Source organism: Panonychus citri, unplaced genomic scaffold (genome assembly GCF_014898815.1).
Source record: "Panonychus citri isolate SS breed McGregor unplaced genomic scaffold, ASM1489881v1 Contig00063, whole genome shotgun sequence".
Classification (NCBI taxonomy): Eukaryota; Metazoa; Arthropoda; class Arachnida; order Trombidiformes; family Tetranychidae; genus Panonychus; species Panonychus citri.
Window position 1 is genome coordinate 973,565 of NW_026515468.1, and position 15,466 is coordinate 989,030.

The following is a 15,466-nucleotide window of genomic DNA, read 5'->3' on the forward strand; positions in this document are numbered from 1 at the left end:
TGACCTGAGGCTTTGAATTGAAAATTTTTGCAATTTTATAAATTAAATTGTTAACAATTAATAGTTGATTTATAAGCTTTCATTGATTAAGGTTTAAAGTCAAAAGTCAATGTCAACTTTTACAATTAACCATTGATTAATATCTAGATTTAGTTGTGACTTTAATCACGTACAAGTTAATTTGATTTAGTGATTAGTTAATTTGATATTCTTATTTCTTGATAGTGTTAATTGTAACTAATTTGTTAATTTTTAATTGAGCATTTAAATTGCTGTGATTCTCCCATAGGATTATTAATCTTCATCCATAGTGATTAAATCTCATCGGTTAATTATTTTTCTTACCTTGATTATTTTCTGTTGATTATCTTGATTAAATTGTGAGATTTTCATTAATCATCAACGTAAAGTTGATTTTATTTATTTTCTCGTTTAATATTACATAATGTTATCAACTAATTAGTGAAAACAATAATTTCATCTTGTCAATTGATTGGGTTAAAATATAATCAAAAGGATTTGTAATCAATTAATAATTAAGAATTGAATAGATGATTGGATCAATTAGGAAACGAAAAAAAAACAATATTTTCTTTCATAGAGTTAATTGTTTGTACTCTAAATTTTGGGTTAAGGCACAAAATGAGTTAACAATTAGTTGAGGAAATGAACAAGGAGAGATCTTAATTGTTAAATTGTAACAATATTCGTTGAGAATCATCAAGTTAATTAGGATCTAAGTTGATTAAACAATAGACGATGATGACAGAAGTGATTGATTAATCATCTGAAGACACGACGACAATGTTTTCACCTTCAGTTAAATCATTGGTGTTACTAAATTGATGAAGAAGAATCCAAATGATTAGTTTATTCAAAAATCCCCCGAAGCAAAATTGTAAAGTGTAAATGGTGAAAGCGAACACAAAACCCGCCGCAACGTCAAGTATATGATGTCGACCCATGAAGATTCGGGATAGACCGACGATTCCAGCCCAGGCCCAGATACATTGCGACCAAAATGATCCGGTGTTGAATAAAAGGGCAATATAAACCGCTCGAGATGCATGACCAGAGGGCATAGAATGTTTATCAATCGATGCAACGATCAACTGATCATCTTGATTGGCATAAGTTGGTCTTCGTCGACGTGCTAAAGCTTTGACAAGCGCAACGACGATCACGTCGAGCAACAAACCGGCCAACAATTGTGCCAACAGTTTACTCTCAGGCCAAATGTAGATGGCAATGATTACACCAATGAACCAGGGGATTCCATGGCAGGACCATTCGAGGACAGATAATAATCGTCGGTACTTAGCACCTTTAGGATAATTCTTGAATATCTTGTAGCTTAAAGATATGTCAAGATCTTTCACTTTCTCCTTGAAACTGGACATGACTCTGGACTTTGATGATTTTCCTGTATTGAATTGATCACAATCTATTAGGGGAAAGAGAGAATAGAAAATATTAGAACCAATTGAGTAAAGATGATTAACAATTAGTTTTGGAAAACAATCAACACATTAAGATAATGGAAACTATATTTTCATGACTGATTCCATGTTATGAATAAACAGCTCAACAAGAAGGGAGAAGATGAATTACAAGGTTGTTAGAAATAAACTAAACTTAACAATCAATTTTCCTCATTCAAGACTAATTAACCATGAATTTAAATTAAGTAAATTGTCTTCTACAGAAAAAAGACCAATAATTGTGACAATTGACATTTACGGACAGTCAGGGAAAAAAACACTAACCAGTGAGAGACAAAATTTCAGGTTAAGATTACACAGGATGAGGATGTCCGGTTGTCCTTTTTGCAACATGTAACCAAAGACTATACAATTTGTAGTTAATTGATAAACAATTAACCTCTAAAATTAGACAGAAATTAATTGGTATTCAAGTAGATTGGATGATTCCAAGAGAAGTTGTAATGAGCAATTGGATATGTAAAGTTGGACATTTGTTTACATGAAATTCAAGTGACAGAAAAGAGAAAGTTAATCAACTCAAAGGAAGAGAAAATGTAAATAGAAAAAGACTTACCTTTAATTAGCTAATTGTTAACCATAATAGATTTTACCTGTTTGGCAATTAAAGTGATAAAATGATCAGGAGAAACAACAATTATCTCAACTAATGATGTAACCAAAGTGAAGCGAAAATGAGAATTGGTAACCAATAGTTACCATGAGAATCACCTGATTCAATATAATCTTTCATTGGAATTGTTTTCATGGTCAATTTTTCCTCTTTTGCATGAGATTAATTGAGTTTCTGGTCGTAAGATTGTTTAATTGTGTGAAAATGCTCCAAGCTCCCGCCGCTGAACGTAACAAGAATCCGATTTTATCCATTTTGAGGAAAGTGTTACCACCCGATGTTCAGTTAAATGGCCTGGAAATTGCGTCTGGAACTGGACAACATGTCACCTGGTTCGCTTCAAATTTACCGAATATCATCTGGCAGCCAACTGAATACGATCAAAGTTCACTGGCCTCAATTAGAGCTTATCGTGAATCTAATGATGAAATCAAATCAAGGGTTAAACCACCGGAGTTGGTTGATGTAACGAAACCTTTGGATTTGTGGCCTCAACAAGTCGCTAAATTGTCCCATTATGATTTCATTCTGAATGTAAACATGATTCACATTTCACCTTATGAATGTACCATTGGATTGTTCCGTTCAGGTCAACAGTTGATTAAGGAGAATGGGTTAATTATTCTGTATGGACCGTTTTCTATTGACGGTATCTTGACCCCCGAAAGTAACGTTAATTTTGACCAAAGTCTTCGAGCTCGAGATTCGAGTTGGGGTGTCAGGGATACTCGAGATGTCGGTTCGACTGCTCACCAATTTGGCTTCCGATTTGTTCAAATTTACGATATGCCGGCGAATAATAAAATCTTAATCTATCGAAAGTCATCACCATGAAAATTTTCATCGAAATTCAGTTTTCATATTTGAAAATTTTCCTTACAAATTGAATCAAATTACCAAAATTTTATTCTTGGTGTTAATTGGTTTTATTAATTATAAAACATAAATGGTTTAATCTACTAAAAAAGAGATTTGATCAAAAATTGTACAATTAATTCAAATTATAAAATATAATATTTCACAAGAAATTTACAAGTTGAGACATTTCACTTGAAAATTGAGATTCGTTCAATTGATTAAATGTTTACGTGTGTCCGTCAAAATTGATTGTTCATTAAATGGTCATAATGATGACGATTGTTTTTTTACAGATTCAATAAGTTGATTGAGTTTTTCATTGAACAATTGAATGTCGAAAACATTGCATGTGACTTGCGGTGATAATAGAAAGTAATCAATGTTAATTGTATTCTATTAATGATAATTTAAATTTATCGTTTGCAAGATTAGTTAAATTCTTGATAAAATGTCTTTAAGACGATCGAGGCTTCGTATAATTATTATTGTCAATATATCAAGGACGGAGAGATTCACTAATTCCCTTTGACGGGATCTGATCTTTAACTTTGATCACCAATTCAGAAGAAGAAGAAAAGTAAAATACAATTATCGAACTTGTTTGAAAATAATTTCGGCCAAACGTTGTCTGGATTAATCATAATTATAATAAAGCTGATTCAATTTTCATTTCTGGTCTTTTTGCTCGTGCGGCTGAAATAACGTTTCAGTCAATAAGCGAGTAGCTGAAATTGGGTGAGATTTGACAGGTTGATGATGTTGACGGTGATTAGAAGGTAAGAGTTGAGATGCGGGAATGGAGGGTGGATAGATGTAATCACTAGTTCTAACTGGCTCGGGAACGAAATCGAGGTTAGCCAGAAAATGTTCAACATTTGATTCAAACAACAAGGCACTGAAAGATTGAGGTGCCGAATTTGAGTCGAGGCATTCATTCAATCGGGGATGATCCATTGAAGAAGAGACAATTTTTCTAGATGCTGATAATTTTGGTGGTGCAAGAGGTTCACTTGGTATTGGGCGACATTTTTGATTCTTAATTGAGGCAGAAAATTTGGTTATTTGATTTAACAGGGATAAAAGTTCATCATCATCAGGACCCGTTCCATTTGTTGTCCAACTGTATTCGACACCACTGTCGTCACTTAGCGCATTGGGTGCAGTACCAGATGATTCGCCTTTCTTGATTACATTGTTTCCAATTTGAGTGACCTTTCGACAAATATCATCAATCTTGTGATCAAGTTTATCCACACGATTGGTTATCTTATTGATGGTCTCTAAAGTCTTGGCATGTTCACGAATTAAAAAATGTATCTCTGGAGTGAGTTCTGTCATGGTTGTTGGACTTGTGGTCGTGGTAACGGGACATGGAGATGGTACTGTTTTCGATGATGTTGGAACGGATAAAGGTTGTTGCTGATGGTGAGAAGATGATGACACTGATGTGGTAAGAGTTGGTGTATCAATTTTCTTTGGAATTCTTGTAGTCATGTTAGTCTTGACCAGTCCAACCATCGAATTGGGATAGCGAGTATTTCCATCACTTCTCTGTTGTCGATTACGATTATCAATAATCCCTTTGGCCTCAAATTGGCCTAAGCTTTTCCGTCCTTTTAGACTTCTACCTTCAAGCATTTCTACAAAATGATACCAGTCAGATAAAAGAGAGAGATAGGAGATAAAGATAGAACAGTAGAAAAAAATAGAAGGTTGAATAAGTTTACAACATTAATGTTCTTACTATTGTTGTTTAAATTGAATGGAAGAAACAAAACTGGACCAAGAGCTATGGAATATGATTGTTTTTCTTTCAGTTGAAAGTTAAATTAAGAAAATTAATACACTTTGGTTCGCACATGATAAGATTTGGTCACTTAAATAAAATAATGTAATTAGAAAACACAAATGAAACAGTCAATAATTAAATCCAATTATCAGGCTTAGTAGATTTGTAAACACAATCAGTTTCGTTTTTGATTGTAATAGTTTCGATCCAATTCCAATACTTGGATTGAGTCTTTTCACCAGCAATTCAGTTGAAAATTCATCAACTGAGATTCGGATCCATTTCTTGAATTGTAATATCGACTTTCTCCTAACTCCATCTTTCAGCTCTACAGGTAATCATTCAATGAGACAAGAATTTTTGGACTTACAATTGGGCGAGTTGGTTGCAAATCAGTTGAGATAGAAACACTCATAGGATATGAGAATCCTCATCACCGGGACTATTAAAGAGTGAGATTCATTAATCCCTTTGAACGGAGATATTTCACTTAGAATAATAATTTCACATCGGCAAGTAAACACGATCCTTAAATTGCTCAGGTAATGATTGAAGGTTAACTCTTAATGAGTTTTGTTTGGTTCATTTTCAAGGTTTTCAACAACTTGGTAAATTTAGTTTCCATTTCATGCAAACCATAGTTAAAATTAAGAATCATGTTGAATGATGAATTTAAGAAACTTAACCGGAAACTAAATCAAATTGTTTCTTATTGTTCAGGTTCCCTGCACGATCTCAAGGCCAATTTCTAGAACTGCAAATACATGCAAAAATCAATGTACCGTCAGGGATAAACTTGATTCCTAGAATCAAACTAATTGGTAGGACTGTTTGTCTTCAACTTTTTTTAAGGGTCAATAATTTACATGGTATCATCATCCTTGACCTCTAGCTGGTTCTGCTCTTAATCTTTCAACGACCAGATTGGCCAATCCTTTTAGGTCGATGCTAAATATCACTCATCCATTTGGACAGCTCATCATCAGCCAATCCTCTTGAAAGTGTGTAACTTATTTCCAGTCTTGAGAAACTTCAACCGAGTCTCTCACCAAGGCTCATTCATTTTCCGAGTCTTCATCTTCCGAGGGCAACAACCAATGTTGGTGGATCAGCTTTTTAATTAGTCAAAATCCGAGGTAATACATCCAAGTGATTCATGATTATCCATTTAAATTGGACAAAACAATAAATAAAAGTACATCTCCCAAACGAACACACCTCTAAATCGCAATTAATGAGAGATTATCATGAAAAGACGAAAAGAAAGAAAGAAAAACATGAGCAAAAATTAACAATCTATTCGCTTCAAAGAATCATCAATGATTACATTTCTAATCATTCAAGTAAATTTAATTGATCTTAAAAGGTTGAGTAATTAGATAGTTTTTTCCAAAGAAAAATGGACAGACTAAAGACTCAATGAACACCAATTAAGTGATTAAGATAAAATTAAATAGCAAATTAGGCTTACCTTTCTCAACGATTTACATATTTACTCAAACATAAAACTATCAACTGTTAATTGTTTACAATTCAGTTGATATTATGCTTGTTTTGGAGATTGTTGTATTTGATCGTTTAGGTAAATTGTTGTGATTTTTCTTCGTCCTTCTTTATCAATTTTATCAATTAATTGATTAGGTGATTGGTGATAATTTGATGGCGGTGTTGTTGGTGGGGATGTTGATCCTACTTTAGGTAAAGTAATTGACTTGGTAACAGGAATTATCGTTGCAAACGAAGTCTCTGTAATTAAAGGTTCATCATCTTCATTCATCGTATCACTTTCATCGTTATCCTCATCCATGGCTATTGTTGTGCTCGTTGTTGTGTTTGTCGTTGTTAAATTGTTCACATGATTCTTTAAATTGTCCACTTTCTTGCTTCCAACATCTTTAATCAATATCGGTGTGATATCGATGATTGTTTTAGCTTTATTATTACCATTGGTCTCTCCTCGTCTCTCATCTTTACCGTTAATACTTTCAGATGAGTTAATATCATCATCAAGAGTTGCGTGAGAATCAGCGGCTTCGTTACCATCGATTGGCTCGATATTATCATCAATGTCGATTAAAAATGGATTAGTTGTTTTACTTGGAATATCTCGTAAAAAATCAACAAGACTTTCCTGTGATCGATGATCACTTAAATCAACTAACACTGGAGGTGATGGTTGTCTGACAGATTTGGCCTCTTTGTTGATCGATCTCCTATTTTGTGACATCGTTTTTAATTTGGTGTTTGTTCGTGAATTATTTGGCACTCGTTTGACTCTTTTCTCAATATCAGTTGATTTCTTAATCTCTGAAGACAATTTTATATTAGCCATGGCTGGAATTATTTCACTTTCCACTTTAATGTTTTCCTTTGCTTTAATCACTTCTTCAGTTGATTGTTTCTTTTCCTTGGAAATATTTTCTCCACTGTCTTTCTTGTTGTTCACTTCGATAGTAACTATTTTATCGTCATCTTCAAAATCTTCATCATCCACTAAAGGAACAGTTAAACATCCTTTCGAAGACGATAATTCACCTCTTGAAGATGCTGTTGAACCGGGTTTAGTGAGAGATTTAATTAGATTATCAAGACGATTCTCAGGAGTCTCAGACTTTGTTTTCTCACCTTCAAAGTCACTAGTCTTTGTTAGGTCAAATGTCGCAAGTATGTTTGTCTGTTCTTCTTTCTTTTGGTGTTTTGATTTACTTTCTGTGTTTCGGTTTCGTGATTCCGAGTGGCTTCTACTCTTTCCTTCTGAATGATGTTGACTGGTTTTCTTTTTTTCTTCTGAATTGTTTGATGTTTTATTCTTTCCCTCTGAAGAGTTGAGACTATTTTTACTTTTAATCTCTGAATTGTGTTTACTTCTTGATTCGGTGTGAGATGAATTGTGTGTATGTGATGAGCTATTTGATTTAGAATCATGACCAGAGTGACTTTTTTCTTTCTTTTCCTTTGTTTCTTTATACGCAATTCGTTTACGACTAGTGTACCTTTGAGAAGGTTTTCTCTCAAATTTTCTATCTGGTTCCTTAACTTTTGTTTGCTGAAGAGTAGCTTGAAATTCAGTTCGCCCAGAGAATCTGAAACGAGAGCCCATTCTCATCAATGCTTTTCGTTGATTAACCGGAACGGCAATTTGAGTTGATTTAAGACGGAAAAAGGCATGATGTTCAATAGCACATTTCCATAAGTGTTTACATAATTTCACTGTTGGCATACGGAAGACAAATGTATGTTCCTGTTCCCGACCAATATCATCATCTTCAACAACAACTAAGATTAACTTTTTCCCTTTAAATTCAAGGTTCAAAATTTTAGGCCAACAGAATAGGCCAATCTTGGTTGTTCCTTCAAACACAAGTATTCCAGTAGGTGTTAGGCCTAATGAATATTCATTCCCATCTTTACCAAGAACAGTGTGCATATCGACACCATACATTTCAATCCACTTCGCTTTGTTGAGAAAAGCTTTCTCAGCATTAGCAGGATTCATGGAAGTTGTTGAAGTCATTGACACTCTATCGGACATGGAGGTTCCACCGACCTGAACAAGAAAAGAGAAGACAATTTATTATAATATTAGAAAAAAAAGAAGAGAAAAAAGCAAATAAAAGAATAATTGAAATAAATAAACACAAATTGATTGATTAACTTACCGGTTTAGGTTTAAGTTTTTTCCATTCTTCTAATGTCATCTCTTCAAGACTCTCATCTTGTTCTGGGACAAACCTAAACTCAGAAACAAAGCCAATATCATGACAATCAGATTCATAATCACCAAACTCTGATTGCAATGAGAGAGCTGCAAGTTTAGCTGTGGTCGGTTTATCACAAGGTAATTTTCCTGTTACCAGGTCTTGTTTGAGTTGACGGAAAAACAGGTAACGTACATATTCATCTTTTAATCCACTTGGATCAGAGGAATAAAATTTAACCTTCATGTGGAAAGTGTAAGGAGGTCCAATGGTTATTTGTTTCTTGACCAATTTAGTTAAATCAAGCCAATGTTGCACTGAAGTTGTATCCGTGTATTGGAGGCCAAAATAATCAAATTCAGTTTTCAGATCAAGATGATTAATAACCGAGTTGAATAATTCCTCTCCTTTGGCCTTTTTGTGAACATAAGCAGTTAAATTGCTTCCCTCAAGCAAAATGATCTTACAATGGATATAATTTTTCTGACTGAAATTTCCCGTGAAACCATCGGGATTCACATAGATTGTTGACTGATCATTATCATCAGTGGTTGTATTAGGTGTGGCACCTCTTCCAATTGTAGCTGATTTAGTTCGACGACGGAAACTTCTTCCAAAACGTTTAGATAGAAACCGAAACATTTTAGAATAGAATTTTGTTTTTCTATTCTTTTTTCTACTTTCAAAGAGTAAAACAAGAATTCACTTCAAAACGAAAAGAAAACAATAAAGAGATTCCAATGGATTGAATAAAAATGAGAACTCAAAGTCTTTTTTTTTCCTTTGCAACAAAGTACAAGTAGAAGAAAACAAAAAGATGTAATCAAAAATATCGGACCAGGTAGAGAATCAAGAAGAAAACAAAAAGCCAATGTTTTCCAACGGGTTTCCGATTGTTGTTTCCAAGGGTTTCGGTTGCCGATGATGTAAAGATGGTAAATAAATAACAAAGGTTAACACAATTAAACGAATTGAAAACAATTAAATTGAAATGGTTACTCATTTAATCAAAAGATAGAAAGTCAATACTTGAGAAAGAAACACACACAGAATGTAACAGAAGCCCAAAAGAAACAAGAGAGAGAAAAGAAGACGTTCAAAAAGTAGAAGAGAGAAAAGGGAGAGAGAGAGAGAAGAAGAAGAGAAAATGAGAGAAAGATGAAGAAAGAAACTTGAGCTTCACCAAAGGAAGAAAAGAAAGAAAGAGGAAAGAAAGAGAGGTCATTCTGACGGGAGAAGTGGCCTTTCTTTCCTTGGCCATCGCTTCCATTCTTTCGCCATCATCATCATCCTCATCTTCATCTTCATCTTCATCTTTATCTTTCTCTTCATCTTCTTCTCAAAACCGGTTCACTTTAATGTAATCACTTCTTTTTTTTTCTCTTCTCATTTCTTAGGCTTTTTCTTGTTCTTTTTTACCTTTACCTTTATTTTTATTTTTCTCTTTCTCTTTCTCTTTTTTTTCTCTTATGTAATAATCATCATCATCTCTCGTTACTCATAATGTCAAAAAGTGTATCAAGATACACAATCAATAGAAAATGATATAATCGATTAACTCTTTATCTCCTTTGTTTTTTTTACTCTTTTTCTTGATCAACAGGTAAGAGTCAATATTTGGATCTTGTGGTGGTTATGAATCTCTACTCCTTGGAACGTGAGATTTATCGTTAATAATAGTCTCCATCATCATTACCATCATCTTCTTGTTCATCAACAGGTTCATGTTAAGAAATTAACGTAATGTTTTCCATCTCCTTCTTTCTGAGTTTCTTTTTTATTCCAGGTTTCCAATTTGATTCTCTCTCTTTCTCTCTCTTTCTCTTCATTACCTCCTCTTCATCATCAACATCATTCTTCATCAACATCAACATCATCTTGTTCATCATCTTGTTCATCATCTTGTTCATCAAATTATATGGATCCTTATGAATGATTCAATCTGTGAATTGGAAACATGATAAACGATGAGATGAATGAGAGAGAGGAAGAGGAAAGGTAAGTCTAAGTGAAAGATGAGATAAAAGGGGAATCTGAATCTGATGAAGATTCTTTTTCCCTGATGAGAATGGGGAAAAAGAACTGATTGAAACAATAGAGGAAGAAAGAAAAGAAAGTCAAGGAAGATAAGGAAGATAAAGAAGATAAAGAAAGAGACAGCGAAATGGGTAAAGGTAACAATCTAATGTGCATTGGACTCGGCGAGAAGATTAAAATGAAATTGGGATTCAGTTGGATGGATAATCATGGTAATCATCCTGATGATGAACAACAACACACCAAGAAAGTCAAGTGATGTCAATTCACACAGATTATCACTTAATACACATTAAATTCATTCCTTCATCACCACCATCATGATGATTATCACGAAGTGTTTCCCTCACGCAATCACACAATTAAAGGGTCACATGGAGATAACAATATTGAACAAGGTCAAATCTCATGGAAAAAAGGTAACAATGAATGAAGGAAAATCTCAACATGATTATCATTCATGGAACAAGATTGTCAGATGATGTTGATGTTTTCATCTTCCTCAGGTAATGTCAACTCTTCCTCTTTCTCTCCTCCTACTGAATAATCATTTCAGGTGAGAATAATTTATCTTCAAGATGATAATCAAAATGATGGTGGTGATTAACTCGTACTCTTTAATAGTCTTTGAATAAATAGCAACAACAACAACAACAGGGTTGACTGATCGTATTCATAATTAGGGTCAGATTAAAATAATCATTGAGTGAAAAGGTGAATCCATTTGATTGGAAAAGTATCAATGACCTTGAATCAATTAATCCAAAGATAAGACTCATCACCTTGAAAAGGATAATCTTAACTAAGGCTGATACCTGACATGCTATAATTAATCAAGTTAATCCAAGGAAAGTGGAACCGAGAAGAGCAAAAAATTGATGAAACTTTTGATGTGAAAAAAATTAGTTCAACAGGTTAGTTTAGATAAATTTTCTCTCTCTATCATCATCACCATCTCTGCCCTTCTCATCTTCATCCTCATCTTCATCCGTATCCATGATAAACAATTTTTCCGGTGTTGTTTTCTCGGTCAACTTTTACTTACTCAACCATAGTGATTGACATTACCTTGATTACCGTGGTGATAGTTGAACTTTTTCCTCTAAAAATTTCATTGTTTTCCTTAAACTTAAATTACTATTGTTACATTATCCTTGATTGTTAAATAATTTAACTTAATTCTGAGCAATATCGATGATGATTACAATCGTATCCAATTGATGATCAGCTTCTTAGTCTCTGATTACTTCTTGTATTTCATTAACTATGCCAATGGTTCATTTTACTTTCTTCTTACAGGAAATTACAAATTATTTCCTTTCCGGTCTCTCCCTCTCTCTCTCTTCCTTTCTCCATGGATGATATTATATCATCATCCTCATCATCCTCATCAACATTTAAACAATCTACCCGATGAAGTGAAACATAATCAGCCAAACATGGTAACAATCAACTTAACTACAGTAATGAAAGTTACTGTTTATCTGATTATTATTTTACTTTATTTCTGATGATTCTTTGTATTCATTTATTAATAACAATCTAATATATTATTGTGATTAAGATCAACAATCAACGTTTGTAAGGTCACAAGGGTGAGGTTAATAATGTTTGTCATTGTATATGCAGAATTGGTGGAGATGATGATGAACATGATGATAATGATGATGATGAGAAGGATATTTCCTGCTATGTCTTTGATTCTGCATAAGGTCAGTAATTTGAAATTCACTGGACCAGGAGAAGAGAAAAAATTTCTCTAAAAAAAGGTAACTTACAGTGATATTTTTTATTCTTTTTATAGTAATATCATCATCATCATCATCATCATCATAATTATCATCATTATCATCATTATCTTCGTCATCACATCGTTGGTTTTGGGCCAAAAGTTACACCTCAATATTTCCCAGCCTACGAAAGTTACTATGTAATTATTTGGACTCGATCACCTTCAGATTAATACCTGGACATGAATGAAAAACATCCTCTTCCTTTCACAATTAAAGTAAACACAATCATCTTAAATCATCATCATCATCATTAAGTAACTTTAAATTGATTGAAAGAGAGAGTCAATCATTTAGTGGTAAGCTAATTAATCACAATCACCATTAGATATTGATTAATTTGGTGTCTCTTTTTCACTGATTAGTACTTATCATTGACCTCGACAAGTTAATTTGAACATATTAATATTGACTAATTGAGCCTCGAGTGGACAGAGGAAAATTAATATACACAAAGCAAATTAATGGACAATCAATGAAGGTCAATTTACAAATATAATCAAGTTAATCACTTGATTAAATGATGAAGATCATGTAATGATATATTGCAAGAGAAACAAATTGCAATCTATTCATCTGATTGAGTAGGTTGATGTTGATTTAAATCAACACACACCGGGAACAAACAACTTCCCACCCTCCCTCAGGGCGTTTTTTCATCATACACTCACAACAATTAAGTGTATTAATCACAATACAATGTAATTAAATAACCAATGGTTTCAATCATAATCAACATCGTCCATTATTATTCAATAAGTAAACATTAATTTCTGATCATCATTCATGTAATAATATTATTAATCATTATCATGATTGTAATAGTAAATTTGATCGTCATCATTGATCAATTGAACCTAAATTAATCACAATTAACTCTGATGAACACTCAGTCACTATTGTTGTTGATATACAATGTCTGGAAGTACAATAGGAAAAAATAATTCATAATGAACCAAATTAACTTTAAATTGTTACAATCAATTTGATTTGGGTCAAACTTTGACTCTTAAATTATGTAATACTAATAATTTATTAATTGTAATTTAACAAAACGTTGATCATGAGGTTTAATTTTTGCAAAAATTAATGTTAATCACAATCAGTAGGCGATCCTTTTTTTAATCATTATCAAGTCAACTATTAAAGTAAGGTAAGGCTTAGGAGGTTTAATCATAACAATCAACTAAATTAGCACACCTTTAATTCATTTAATTAACTGAAGAACTGAAAAAAAAGTTATGATCAAAATTAATTGGGATGATTATTAAATTGTTAGTAAAGTGATGAAGGTGAATTGGGCTACTTTTAATTGTGATCATCTTGTTGTTGTTGTTGGTAAATTAAATTGTTGATTAGAAAACAATTTATCAGGTTGATTGAACTTAATTGTTATTGTAACAGCGATTAGTTTTTAATTAGTAGGGTTAATAATCTCATCAATTAATTGATTGACATCTTTTACTTTGTGATTAATGATTTAAATTGTTACCTTGTTGATAAATGAACATTTTCTTAATCATTTTAAATTGTTGGTCTCTGATTTGTTTTCCCCGTTTCCATTTATTCAAATTGAAAGTTCAAACAATTAACTGATTGTTGATGTTATATCAACTTGAATCAGTTGATTGTTGGGATGTAAATTTTTTTTCAATTCAACTCGATTAGTTTTGATTCCCGTTAATTAGTTTGAAAAGTTATATTAATCAACGTTTGTTCAAAGTTAATTTCAATGATTGACTTGATTGTTTTCTTAGTTAATCGTTTACAATTAATATAATTTCATATAAAAGGATTAACCTGGTAAAGTATGGGTCAGTTAATCAACTGGATTAAATGAAAACTAAATCAGTTTAATAATTTAAATTGTTGTTACTTTGATAATGTGAATTTATTTTCACTAGTAACACCAATTGATTTAGTTTGGTAACCACTCCTTAATTGTATACAATAAATTTTGACAATTAAGAAGTAAATTAAGACAATTAAAAGGTTAAATGTTGCTGTTGATGATTAGTTTAATTGTGTGATTCAAATTGATTAAGAAAAAGTTATCAGCAAACAATTTAATTTCACTTTCAAAATAAATCTCAACACTCAAAGTAGTTAATCAATCAACTTTTAATTGTTAATTGTGTTCTTATCATCAACAATTAACTCTTTCCGTTGACATTTATAAACTTAATTGTTTTAAATTTTGTTTGTTCCAGCAATAAATTATATAAATGATTTGAATACACAATCGGATTTATTTTTGGTAATTAAGTTAATCATCATCACCATTGAACAATGATGACCAAGTCGCGTAGATGGTTAATTGTTTAGCCAACAATTTGTTAATCATCATGATTAAAGGCGATGATAAACAGAAACATATGCAGATGATTAAAAATGGCCGCACGAAATCACGTAAAAGATGATTAATAATGTTTGTTGTTAATTGTTTCGTTTTAATTATTATAACTGTTTCACTTGATTCTTAATCATAATCACAATCTCATAATTCAGATGATGATTAACTTTGATTGTTAACAAACCGGAACAATAAATTAAACTTGATTAAAGTCAAGAGACTAAGATTAACTCAATGATCAACATTGAACAATTAATTGACGATCGTAATCACAATTAGGTTAATAATTTACACGAGCTAAAGTTAAGATTAACTTTTAATTAACTTATTCCAAGTGCCCTCTTTTGGTACAATTAACAGTTAACCAGTTGAACAATTAAATTAACTTTGATTAATTATGAACCAGGAAATGATTAAATTAATGGTTTAAATTAATTAGGTTAGTCTATCAAAACCATAGATTGAATTTAATTTTAAATTATCATTGATTTGGTTGATAAAGTTTGTCGAGCAAGATTATCATTACATTTTCCCCTGTTAATTGATTGTTAATTGTTCCCCCGGTGAGTTGGCAATTAACAATCAGTGTTGAATTAATCAGTGAACAGTCAACTTCTAATCAACAATTAGCTTCTAAATTGTTAATTGTAACCAACTCTTAAACCTTTATCATCAATTTCACAATGTCCAGTGGCGATAATGAGTCGAGTAATCAAATAACCAATTCTAATAGAGACTCAGTGATTAAGGTTAATTGTGACGAATCTACAATCAAATCAACGACAACAATTAAGGAATATAAACCAGATGAAGAAAATATTGCCGA

At 32.3% G+C, this 15,466-nt stretch overlaps 4 protein-coding genes across 6 annotated transcripts; 1 reads left to right on the top strand and 3 right to left on the bottom strand.

Annotated features, from left to right (window-relative positions):
- Nucleotides 1-387: 387 nt before the first annotated feature.
- On the bottom strand, nt 388-2,195 carry LOC128386152 (polyisoprenoid diphosphate/phosphate phosphohydrolase PLPP6-like). 2 transcript variants are annotated; one of them, XM_053345146.1, is made up of 3 exons: nt 2,059-2,181; nt 1,767-1,883; nt 388-1,444 (listed from the first exon to the last, which is right to left on the bottom strand). In XM_053345146.1, exon 3 carries the CDS (start codon nt 1,398-1,400, stop codon nt 780-782), a length of 621 nt encoding a protein of 206 aa, XP_053201121.1. In that variant the 5' UTR covers nt 1,401-1,444; nt 1,767-1,883; nt 2,059-2,181; the 3' UTR covers nt 388-779. The 2 variants fall into 2 exon arrangements, with proteins under 2 accessions (XP_053201121.1, XP_053201120.1); XM_053345145.1 differs by lacking the exon at nt 1,767-1,883 and having other exon boundaries at nt 2,059-2,195.
- On the top strand, nt 2,120-3,143 carry LOC128386151 (methyltransferase-like 26). The gene has a single exon (XM_053345144.1). The coding sequence runs from the start codon at nt 2,272-2,274 to the stop codon at nt 2,947-2,949; it is 678 nt and encodes a 225-aa protein (XP_053201119.1). The 5' UTR covers nt 2,120-2,271; the 3' UTR covers nt 2,950-3,143.
- Nucleotides 3,144-3,252: 109 nt separating this feature from the next.
- LOC128386149 (uncharacterized) lies at nt 3,253-5,979 on the bottom strand. 2 transcript variants are annotated; one of them, XM_053345141.1, is made up of 2 exons: nt 5,133-5,979; nt 3,253-4,613 (listed from the first exon to the last, which is right to left on the bottom strand). In XM_053345141.1, exon 2 carries the CDS (start codon nt 4,609-4,611, stop codon nt 3,640-3,642), a length of 972 nt encoding a protein of 323 aa, XP_053201116.1. In that variant the 5' UTR covers nt 4,612-4,613; nt 5,133-5,979; the 3' UTR covers nt 3,253-3,639. The 2 variants fall into 2 exon arrangements, with proteins under 2 accessions (XP_053201116.1, XP_053201115.1); XM_053345140.1 differs by having other exon boundaries at nt 4,718-5,979.
- A 294-nt stretch (nt 5,980-6,273) lies between these two features.
- Nucleotides 6,274-9,803, bottom strand: LOC128386137 (band 4.1-like protein 4B). Its single transcript, XM_053345123.1, is given in 4 exon segments — nt 6,274-6,351; nt 6,354-7,309; nt 7,388-8,309; nt 8,422-9,803. Coding segments are annotated over 4 exon segments (2,622 nt in total). The 5' UTR covers nt 9,103-9,803; the 3' UTR covers nt 6,274-6,288.
- Between the last annotated feature and the right edge of the window lie 5,663 nt (nt 9,804-15,466).